This window comes from Carettochelys insculpta, chromosome 2 (genome assembly GCF_033958435.1).
Source record: "Carettochelys insculpta isolate YL-2023 chromosome 2, ASM3395843v1, whole genome shotgun sequence".
Taxonomy (NCBI): Eukaryota; Metazoa; Chordata; order Testudines; family Carettochelyidae; genus Carettochelys; species Carettochelys insculpta.
The window spans coordinates 67,956,268-67,968,529 of record NC_134138.1 but is presented as its reverse complement, the minus strand read 5'-3'; the positions used below and the strand labels follow the sequence as shown (position 1 = coordinate 67,968,529).

At 44.4% G+C, this 12,262-nt stretch overlaps 1 protein-coding gene across 2 annotated transcripts in view; it reads right to left on the bottom strand.

Moving 5' to 3' along the window:
- Positions 1 to 12,262, bottom strand: part of PDE7A (phosphodiesterase 7A) — a 97,389-nt gene that overhangs the window by 19,679 nt on the left and 65,448 nt on the right. For both annotated transcript variants that reach the window (XM_074987129.1, XM_074987130.1), the window contains one exon: positions 4,481 to 4,544. In XM_074987129.1, the coding sequence (XP_074843230.1) occupies positions 4,481 to 4,544 (64 nt within the window). The remainder of the gene's footprint in view (positions 1 to 4,480; positions 4,545 to 12,262) is intronic.

The window sequence follows — 12,262 nt, the reverse complement described above, 5'->3', positions numbered from 1 at the left end:
GTTAATATTGCCCCATTAGACTCTGACAAAGGCTCACATCTCCCTGTCTGAGCTAACTTGTTTTTTCCTCTTTTGTTAAGTACTATTGATACTGGGCCATTTCCACCTTGCTGAATAGACCTTGTCAACTCTGGCCCTCCCTATTACTGGGACCCCACTCTTTAAACACCCCTCTGAAACCACCACCCCCACTCATGCATCTGATGAAGTGGGTCTTTGCCCACGAAAGCTTATGCTCCAAAATATCTGTTAGTATACAAGGTGCCACAAGACTTTACCTTCTAAGAAGTATATAAAGAGAATCACAACTAGACACAGGTGATAAGGAAAGCTTACTGAGGCAAGGAGACATTCCAGCACTGTCACTGGAACTTAGGAAGGGGGAAGTTGGGGGTCACGCCTTATAATAGTGGATATGCCACTCCAAAGGGCACCACAACCAGTCCCCTACAGATACCAGTGAGAGAAAGACTTCTGGCATCAATGTATGTGGCAAGCACACACTGCAATGGAATGGACATAAGCAAGCACTTAAAGAATCAGAATTTAAATCGACATGTTAAACCAGCTTTGCACAGCAGTAGCCATGCTCTGTAGGAGCAGAGAGAATATTTGCATTTCAGGTTACTCAACTCAGTTCAATAACTAGTTTATTTGAAGTTCAGAAACTAACTGGTGGTCAATAAAGCCCAAAAACTTGTTTTCCTCTTTTAATCTGTAAGCAAGAACTAGATGTGTAAAGATATCATTTAGATTAAGGGCATGACGACTACAAACAATTTCAATTCACTAACTACAGATCAAATTTCCTATAAAATACAAAAACATTTTGATAAACTTACTTTTTCCTAATTTATTCAGCCCACTTACGATTATTTTTATTAATTCAATAAAACTATTCTAAAATGCTGTTCTGTGCCTTTTAATTGATTTCTTATTTCCATCCAAATGCAGCTTAACACAAAAACACAAGTAGAAAAGTTAAGCGTCTATTAAATATCACTTGCCATGTTTTGATATAATAAAATGTAAAAATTAAGACTGAATATGCTAGGCTTCACAAATGGTTAGATAAATGTTTGTAAAATATGACCTATCCTCCTGATTGGTATAATTGGGTACAAATTTTGCCAATGTAAAAAAAATAACTAAAGAGTATGTGTCTTCTGAAAAAACTGGGATATAATTCACTATTTAAATCAAGGTTTTCAGCACTTGCTATTGTAAGTGATTATTAAAAATTCATTTATTTCAGTTACTTCAAGTAGACAAGCCTTTACTGCACCCCTAAGTGTTATGCGACCAGGATGGACTGATTTAAATTGAAATAATTTAAAGTCACTAAATCAATCCATCCCATCCATATAAGACACAGAGGAAGCAGTTAGGGCTCATCTACTCAAAAAAGTTGCACTGCTATAATCGGACTTGCTTATTTAGTGTAATCTGTTCCTAACTGATTTAATCAAAGATGAAGCAAGCCATTCTTATACCAGAAAAAGAGTGCCACATTGTTTACATCTACATAGGAGCGTAGCTATGTCTGTGTAGCTATGCTGACAGTACCTCCTAGTTTACCAACTAGCTTATACATGAAACACTACAGTGGCACAGCTTCAGCCGGGATGCCATAGTGCCTCAATGTAGACACTACGGCAGGCATCCTAACTCAAACACAATATCATTTTGCCAACTATTCCTTCACCACAAAATTCCGCCAATTCCTTTCCAATATTTTAAAAATTCCTTCCTTCCTTTCCATTTGTATGACAACATATTGAGCTATACTCCAGCATAGGGGGTCTGCAACTGGCAGCTCCACAGCTGCATGCATCTCTTCAAGGACTTTTTGGTGGCTCCCAACGCTATAATTGTAAAGTAAAAAAAAAAAAAAAAAAAAACCTCCTGATTATTTTCAATAAACTATGAATGTCTAAAAGGCAGTAATGAACAACTCATATCTAAATAGCAAAAAAAATGTGATCTCGAAACATTGGATAATTCCCCCTTTAATATGTGCAGGACCTTGTGGGACTTGATAGCAACATGATCAGACCACATATAGACTAAAAAAGTCTTGATTTGGAAAAGGAAGTTTGAGGCATTCATGATGTGAAGGGCAACACTCATTTGAAGAAAGAAAACTGAAATTCAACGTGAATTAAAATTGACATAATTCAAGTGGGGGTGGAATGGCTTCAGCAAAGAGGAAAATGGAAGATGAAAACAGAGAATTTCAAACAGAACGGACCCAATCCATCACATCTATATATTAAGTTTGACTGGGCTCCCATTATATCTCATTTGCAAGGAGAAATTCACCAACAACAAAAAATGCACCCTCAAAAGCTTTTTCTCAAAAAACACACTATTTGTGCTAAACAGTATCTAGCTGGAGATGCCAGGAAAAAGGCTGTGAAGGATGTGCTCTGCAAAGTAAAGCAAGAACACATTTGCTAAATGGGTGAAATCATTAAGTAGGATAGCTGTGGCTAGTTCTGTGGCAATTCAAGAGACTGTGAAATGAAGAAAGCCATTCACAGATGGTGAATATATAATAGTGTGCTTCCTCAAAGTATCAAAACAGCTATACAGTGATTTCAAAAACAAAAATTAAATTGTTCAGAATCTACCATCCTCCAGACAGACAGAGAAGGTTCAGGAATGAAAGTCAGGAAGATAGTTATACAAACACACACATGTAAAGTGTGAAAAAATAGAATATGTAAAAAGTTGGTGACTGTCCCGCAGTAAACATGTATCGCATTACAAATGATTGTGTGCATGCTGTTCTTAAACCAGGGGTTACAGAAAGTATGGTTTGACGAAATTTATTAACGACCATCTCGTATCTACCTGCATTGCAGCTCTTGAAATAGAGGGATTTTTTTTTTTAAACAGAATTCCAACAATGGCTGTTTTGAAAAAAAAAAGGCTTTCAAACTAAAAGTGCCAACTGTCCAAAAATCTTTTTTAGTCACACCACTAGGATAATCAGTTTATACTTTTTAAAGTATAATCAAGCAGTAAGATTCCTCAGGAAAATTCAAAACAAAAAGCAGTCAAGTAGCACTTTAAAGACTAGCAAAATAGTTTATTGGGTGAGCTTTCGTGGGACAGACCCACTTCTTCAGACCATAGCCAGACCAGAACAGACTCAATATTTAAAGACACAGAGAACCAAAAGCAGTAAGCAAGGAGGACAAATCAGAAAAAGATAATCAAGGTGAGCAAATTAGAGAGTGGAGGGGTGCACACGTGACTAGATCCATTGTTTACAGTCAAGCTCTTAGGTATAATCGCATTTGCTCTGATCCAACTGACAGAGACCAAAAACTACAAGAACTTTACCATATATTCATAAACCTGAATTACTCACCAGGAGAAGTAAAAAAACAAATCGACATGGCCAGACACATACCCAGAAACCAGCTACTCCAAGATCGGCCCAAAAAAGCCAAGAACAGAACACCACTGGTCATCACTTACAGCCCCCAACTCAGACCACTGCAACGAATTATTAAAGACCTACAACCTATTCTTAATCAGGATGCTACACTCCAGAAGGCCCTGGGTGACATGCCTGTTCTCTCCTACAGACAACCTCCCAACCTCATGAGGATGCTCACTAACAGCCACAGTCTATACCCCAGGAACACCAGTCCTGGAACCTTTCCCTGCAACAAAGCCCGCTGCCAGCTTTGTCCACATATCTTCTCTGGAAATACCATCACTGGACCTAACCAGGTTACTCACAGAATCACGGGCACTTTCTCATGCTCCTCTACTAACATCATATATGCCATCATGTGTCAACAATGCCCAGATGCTTTGTATATTGGACAGACTTCTAACTCCCTCAGACAAAGGGTCAACGGGCACAAAACAGACATTAAAACACTCCAGATCCACAAACCAGTTAGTCAACATTTTAATGGAATGGGCCATTCTGTCAATGACCTCAAGGTATGTGTGTTACTGAAAAGAAATTATCGCTCCTTTGTAGAAAGAGAAGTGGACGAATTGACATTCATATTCAAATTCGGAACATTAACACATGGTTTAAATCGGGATGTGAACTTTGAGTCACTATAGGGGCTCGTCTGCATATTTAACTCAATCTAATTCTTGATCTTCCCCCCCACCCCTCCACTCTCTGATTTGCTCACCTTGATTATCTTTTTCTGATTTGTCCTCCTTGCTTACTGCTTTTGGTTCTGTGTGTCTTAAATATTGAGTCTGTTCTGGTCTGGCTATGGTCTGAAGAAGTGGGTCTGTCCCACAAAAGCTCACCTAATAAACTATTTTGCTAGTCTTTAAAGTGCTACTTGACTGCTTTTTGTTTTGATAGTGTATAGACTAGCACGGCTTACTCTCTGTTACTATTCAGGAAAATTCAGGACAAGTGGACAGTTTCTGGTAGGAAAAAACCTAACAGTACAACATACTTACATGTTTACAGTAACAGATGTGAACTTACCATTCGTCAGCCTATCAAAAAGAAAGATATCAAAATTCCATTTTCCAACTTTCTCCAGCATACACTGAAAGGAAACAAGAACATTTTAACATTTTCACCCAGAATGTTATTAGCATTAAATTATAGCCCACAAAAAAATTATTGCTTTCTGAGCCAGCTGTTGATTAATATCTATTACTAAACCAGATAAAAGGTTTACAACTTGTAAACTACATTCCAGTAGCAAAGTTTTTTCAGCTAATACTGCTAAAAACTGTTTAAGACTTGAAAGTGTTACAAGTAGTATCACTATAACTGAAGTAGTAGGTATCTTTTTGACAGAACAGTCAGCTTTGCTCTTTCCCCTTTTGGTCTAACAAGAAATAGAATCATAGAACACCAGAACTGGAAGGGACCCCAAGAGGCCATAGAGGCCAGTCCCCTGCCCTCATGGCAGGGCTAAGTATCATAAGACCATCCCTGAGAGGCGTCTGTCACATGCTCCTAAATATTTCCAGTGATGGCGATTCCACAACCTCCCAAGACCATTTATTGCACTGTTTAACCACTCTGACAGTTAGGAAGTTTTTCTATTGCTCAACCTAAACCTCCCTTGCTGCAGTTTAAGCTCACTGCTTCTTGTCCTATCCTCAGAAGCCAAGGAAAAGTTTTCTCCTTCCTCGCTACACTCAACTGCTATCATGTCCGCTCTAAGTATTCTCTTCTCTAAACTAAGCAAGCCCAATTCTTTCAGTCGTCCCTCATAGCTCATGTTCTCTAGACCTTTAACCATTCTTTTTGCTATTCTCTGGATCTTCGCATTTCAAGAAAGATGTGGAGAAACTGGAGATGCCCAGAACTGGACACAATACTCCAACTGAGGCCTAATCAGCATAGAATAGAGTGGAAGAATTACTTCTCATATCATGCTCACAACACTCCTGTTAACGCATCCCAGAATCATGTTTGCATTTTTAACAACAGTGTCACACTGTTAAGTCATATTTAGCTTGTGGTCCACTATGACCCCTAGATCCCTTTCTGCAGTACTGTTCCCTAGACTGTATGTGTGAAAATGATTGTTCCTTCCTAAGTGGAGTACCTTGAACTTGTCCTTATTAAACTTCACCCTATTTACCTCAGACCACTTCTCCAGTTTGTCCGGATCGTTTTGATTACGACCCTATCCTCCAAAGCAGTTGCAACCTCTCCCAGCTTGGTATCAGCTACAAACTAAATAAGCATACTCTCTATGACAATATCCAAATTGTTGATGAAGATATTGAATAGAAACGGTACTAAAACAGACCCCTGAAGAAATCCATTTGGTATACCCTTCTAGCATGACTGTAAACCATTAGTAACTACTCTGGGTACGGCTATCCAGCCAGTTATGCACCCACCTTATAGTAGCCCCATCTAAGTTGTATTTGCCTAGTTTATTGATAAGAAAATCATGGGAGACTGTACCAAATGCCTTACTAAAGTTAGTATTACCATGTCCACCGCTTCTCCCTTATCCACAAGGCTTGTTGCCTTATCAGAGAAACCTATCAGATTGGTTTGGCATGATTTGCTCTTTATAAATCCAAGCTGGCTATTACCTATCACCTTATTTTCATCCAGAAGTTAATCTTATTAGTCTGTAATTTCCTGCATTTTTCTTATTTCCTTTTTTATAGATGGGCACTATATATGCCCTTTTCCAATCTTCTGGACTCCCTCTCAACTTGCATGACTTCTCAAAAATGATAGCTAAAAACTTAATACCTCCTCTGCAAGTTCCTTGAGTATTCTAGGATGCATTTCATCAGGTCTGTGGAGACCTGCAGATCTGTAACTTTTCTAAGTAATTTTTAACTTGTTCTTATTTTATGTTCTAAACCTACCTCCTTCCCACTAGCATTCACTATGTTAGGTACCACATCATCAGACTTCTTGGCGAAGACCGCAACAAAGAAGTCATTAAGCACCTCTGCCATTTCCAAGTTCCTTGATATTGTTTCTCTCTCCTCACTAAGCACTGGGTCTACCCTGTCCTTGGTCTTCCTCTTGCTTCTAATATATTTATAGAATGTCATCTTGTTACCATTTATGTTTCTAGCTAGTTTAAGCTCATTTTGTGCCTTTGCCTTTCTAATTTTGCCCTGGCTTATCTGTATTGATTGCTTGTATTCATTCTTTGTAATTGGGCCTAGTTTCCACCTTTTACACCACTCCTTTTTTATTTTGAGATCATGCAAGATCTCCTGCTTAAGTCAAGGAAGTCTTTTGCCATACTTTCTATCTTTCTCACACAGCGGGATAGCTTGCTTTTGGGCCCTTAATAATGTCCCTTTGAAAAACTGCCAGATCTCTTCAGCTGTTTTTCCTCTTAGCCTGGATTCCCATGGCACCTTACCTACCAACTCTGAGTTTAACAAAATCTGACTTACTGAAATCCATCGTCTCTATTTTGTTATTTTCCCTTCTTACATTCTTTAGAATTATGAACTCGAAAATTTCATGGTTTCTTTTTTCCAGGCTACCTTCCACTTTCAAATTCTCAACCAGTTCCTCCCTTTGTTAATACCAAATCTTTAATAGCTTCCCCCCAGAAACTTTTTCAACTTTCTGAAATAAAAAATTGTCTTCAGTGCAGTCAAATAACTCACTGGATAGTCTGTGCCATGCTATGTTAATTTCCCAACATACGTCTGGATAGTTGAAGTCCTGCATCACTGCTAAATCCTGCACTTTGGATAATTCTGTTAGTTGTTTAGAAAAAGTCTCATCCACCTCTTCTACCTGGGAAGGTGGTCTGTACTAGACACCTTACATATCACCATTTTTACCACCCTTTAACTTAACCCAGAGACTCTCAATGCATCTGTCTCCTGAGCCCATTTCCTCAGTCCAGGTGTATACATTTTTAATATATAAAGCAACTCCTCCTTCCTGTTTACCCCACCTATCCTTCCTGAGTGAGCTGCACCCTTCTCTACCAATATTCCAATTGTGTGTATTATCTCACCAAGTCTCTGTGATACCAACTATGTCAAAGTTGTCTTCATTAGGACTTAGAGTTCTTTCTGATTATTACCCATACTTTTTGCATTTGTATATGGGTATCCAATATATTGATTTGATTTTGAAAAATATTTTAAGAGTGTTCACAAGACTAATAGTTCAGTACATACCTGAGCCAATTTTTTTAATCCAGAGATTTTCTGTCTCTCCCTAAACATAACTGGAGTGAATTCTAAAATGAATTCTGAGAGAACTCATTTCATCCCCATCATATGAAGCAGCAGCTTTTATCTGGAAGTCACTGAGATGTTTCGCTGCACAATGAATTGGTATGACTGCTCCATTTGTTTAAGATGATTATGTTAAATAAACTCTACTGGTGCTTAAAAGGGTCTGACAAAAAGGAGCAATATAAAGAGAAGTTACTCACCGTAGTAACGGTGGTTCTTCGAGATGTGTCCCCGTGGGTGCTCCACAATAGGTGACGGGCTCGCTCGGCGCCGCAGATCGGATCCTCCAAGCAGTTTCTGCCGGACCGCGCATGCGCCGGCGCGCACCGCCCCCCCGTGCGCCCCCGGCCACGTGCGCGATCCGGTCCCCGCCAGTTCCTCGACCAACCGCCTCGGGTGCCCCTGCAAAACACTAACAGAGATCCGCAGCGGGGAGGATGGGCGGGTAGTGGAGCACCCACGGGGACACATCTCGAAGAACCACCGTTACTACGGTGAGTAACTTCTCTTTCTTCTTCGAGTGTCCCCGTGGGTGCTCCACAATAGGTGACTACCCAGCAGTAACCCAAGATAGGAGGTGGGTAATCGGATTATGTGCAGCTTGTCCCCGAGAGGACCGCTGCAGAGAGACGGGTATCCTCTTGGAATACCCTGTGAAGGGCGTAATGTTTGGCGAAGGTGTCGTAGGATGACCAGGTCGCCGCTCTGCAAATGTCTTTTAACGCAACGCCCTTGAAAAAGGCTGTTGATGCCGCCACCGCCCTGGTGGAATGAGCCCTGGGAGTGGCCGATAAAGGAGTCTTTCTGAGCTCGTAGCACATTTTTATGCAGGATACAATGTGCTTTGAGATTCTCTGCGAGGAGAGACCCTCTCCTTTCGATTTGGGAGCGAGGGAGACTAGGAGTCTATCCGTTTTCCGGAAGGACTTGGTCCTGTCTACATAGAAGGCTAGCGCCCTCCTCACGTCCAGGAGGTGTAGGCGCGCCTCTTCGTTGGAGTTATGAGGTTTTGGATAAAACGAGGGTAGAACAATAGGTTCGTTGATGTGAAACTCGGAAGAGACTTTGGGGACAAAGGCTGGATGCAGCCGTATGGTTACCGCCTCCTTGGAAAAAACAGTGCAGGGTGGCGTTGCCATGACTGCCGCGAGCTCGCTCACCCTACGAGCTGACGTAATTGCGAGAAGAAAGGTTGTCTTAATTGTAAGGAGGCGGAGGGGAACCGTGGCCAAGGGCTCGAACGGTGGTCCCATCAGTGTGGTAAGCACCAGGTCCAAGTTCCACGAAGGTGGAATCGGTTTCCGAGGGGGGTAGAGGTTTATCAACCCTTTGAGGAACCTGGTAACCATAGGGTGGGTGAACACCGTGTGCCCTTCCTCCTCATGTCTGAACGCCGAGATGGCGGCAAGGTGGACCTTTAACGAGGATAGCGAAAGTCCTTCTCTCTTGAGGTCCAGTAAATTCTCTAGAATTGTAGGTATAGGCACCGAAAGGGGGGCCAGCTGCTTTGTAGAACACCAAGCCGTGAAGCGAGTCCATTTTTGTTTGTAGGTCTTCCTAGTGGAAGTCCTCCTGCTACTTTCTAGGACATGTTGTACTGCCACTGTGCATGTGCTCTCTAGGGAGCTGAGCCATGGATTAACCACGCTTGCAGTCGCAGGCTGTGGGGGTGCGGATGTACTATGGACCCCTGGGCTTGCGTGAGCAGATCCGGCGCCACCGGAAGAGGCATCGGTGGACGGTCCGACATGCGCAGGAGTAGGGGGAACCATTGTTGGCGATCCCACGTTGGGACTATCAGGATCATCCGGGCCCTTTCCCTCCTGGCTTTTTGCAAAACTTTGTGGATCAGCACTGTGGGAGGAAACGCATAAAGCAGGGGGCCCCCCCACGGGATCGCGAACGCGTCCCCCAGGGACCCCCATCCCAGTCCTGCCCTGGAGCAGAATCGTGGGCACTGCTTGTTGTGCTGAGTGGCAAACAGATCTATTTGGGGAAAACCCCATGCGTGGAAAATCGGCCGTAGCAGATCGGGACGGATCTGCCACTCGTGTGTGAGCGCAAAACGCCTGCTCAGCTGGTCTGCCTTCACGTTGTGCGCACCCGGCAAGTATGAGGCTTTCAAGATTATATCGTGGGCGATGCACCAGTTCCATAAGCGGATTGCTTCTGCGCATAAGGCACGGGATCGAGCTCCTCCTTGCCTGTTTATATAAAACATGTTGGAGGTATTGTCTGTACTGATCCCGACGACTTTGCCTTGTATGTGGTCTCGAAAGTGTTTGCAGGCATTGAACACTGCTCTGAGCTCCAGTACGTTGATGTGTAGTGACTGTTCCGTGGGTGACCACAGTCCTTGAGTCACCTCTTCGCCCATGTGCGCTCCCCACCCTATGAGGGAGGCATTTGTAGTGAGAAAAACCGATATTTGCGGCTGGTGGAAGGGTACCCCTGTTAGCAAGTTCCTGGGGTTTACCCACCATTGCAGGGATTTGCGCACCCCGGCTGTGGGCGACACCACCCTGTGAACGGTGTGTACTGCCGGTTTGTATACACTCGCCAGCCAGTGCTGCATGCTGCGCATGTGTAACCTGGCGTTCTGCACTACAAACGTCGCCGCTGCCATGTGGCCCAGCAGCTGCAGGCACGTCAAGACCGGCACCGTAGGGCTGAAGGTGATGACTTGCACGAGGGAACCGATGGCTCGAAAGCGAGCCTCTGGTAGGTATACTCTCGTTGCAACCGAGTTTATGCGAGCCCCTATGAACTCTATGTCCTGTGTGGGGTCTATTTGTGATTTTGCCAGATTGATAACCAGGCCAAGTGAGGAGAACGTGTTTGCTGTGACGCGTATCATGCGCAGAACCTCCCCTTTCGAGGCCCCTTTGAGCAGGCAGTCGTCCAGATACGGGAAAATAAATACCCCCTGTCTGTGCAGGTAGGCTGACACCACTGCCAAGGTCTTGGTGAAGACCCTGGGGGCTGAGGAGAGGCCAAACGGTAGGACCTTGTATTGGAAGTGTTCATTGCCTACCATGAACCGGAGGAATCGCCGGTGAGCCGGATGGATGGTTATGTGGAAGTACGCGTCTTGTAAATCGAGGGCTGCGAACCAGTCTCCATTGTCCAGAGCTGTAAGGATGGAGGCGATCGTGGTCATCCGAAAACGTTGCTTGCGCAGGTACCTGTTGAGGCCGCGAAGGTCTAAGATGGGCCTCCAGCCTCCTGTCTTTTTCTCCGTGAGGAAATACCTGGAGTAGAACCCTTTCCCGTGCAGTTGCTCCGGCACTCTTTCCACCGCCCCTATGAGCATGAGATGGTCCACCTCCTGCCTGAGCCTCGCTACCTGGGAGGCCTCCTGGAGGTGGGGCTTGGGTGGAGGTCGTGACGGTGGGAGCGACTGGAAGGGGATGGCGTACCCCGTGGCTATGATCTCCAGCACCCATTTGTCTGTGGTGATCCTTTGCCACTGGTCGTAGAATGGTCGGAGGCGATGGTGAAACAGCTGCTTCGGATGACCTTGTGCGATGGTAGTGATGGCGCAGCCCTGGATCTGTATGTCAAACTGGTGGCCTTTGGCCCCGCCCCGAGGAGGCGCGGCTCTGTTGTGAGCGTCGCCTGGGAGTTCTGTACTGCTGGTGTTGTTGATGTCGCCCTTGCTCGTAACCCCTGTGATACTGGGGGCGCTGTTGCTGGTACTGGTACCGCCTTTGCTGAGGGTAGTACCTTTTCTTTGTGTATGGAGGGGTGTAAATTCCCAGGGTCCTGAGTGTGGCTCTTGAATCTTTACTGGAATGAAGGACCGAGTCAGTTGATTCAGCAAACAGCTTCTGCGAGTCGAAGGGAAGGTCAACTATCTTCGCCTGCAGATCCCTCGGTATACCCGAGGTCTGGAGCCGGGACTCCCTTCGCATCACCACTGCGGTTGCTGTGGAACGTGCTGCCGTGTCCGCAACGTCCAAAGCAATCTGAACTCCCATCCTCGCAGCCGCGTAGCCTTCTTGCACTATGGCCTTGAGGACCGGCTTTTTGTCCTCTGGAAGCGAGTCCATGAGGGAAGTTAACCTGGAATAGTTGTCAAAATTATGGTTCGCTAAGTGCGCTGCGTAATTTGCCATTCGCAACGTTAAAGTGGAGGAGGAGTAGACCTTTCTGCCGAACAGCTCTAGCTTCTTGGCATCTTTGTCCGTTCCCCCTGTTTTAAATTGAGATGTTTTTGATCTTTGTTGCGAGGACTCCACCACCAGGGAGTTTGGCTGTGGGTGGCTAAACAGGAACTCCATGCCCTTAGCCGGCACGAAGTATTTCTTATCTGCTCTCTTTTGGACAGGCGGAATAGTTGCAGGGGTCTGCCATATTGTAGTGGCGGACTCTAAGATCGCTTCATCAAGCGGTATTGCTACTCTGGAAGAGGCCGGAGATCTCAAATTTTTGAGGAGCTTATGGTGTTTCTCTTGCACCTCTGCTGTCTGGATGCCTTGCGTGAAGGCCACCCTCTTAAACAGCTCTTGAAACTGTTTGAGATCGTCCGTAGGATGGACGTCCCCCAGGGCCGTAGCCTCGT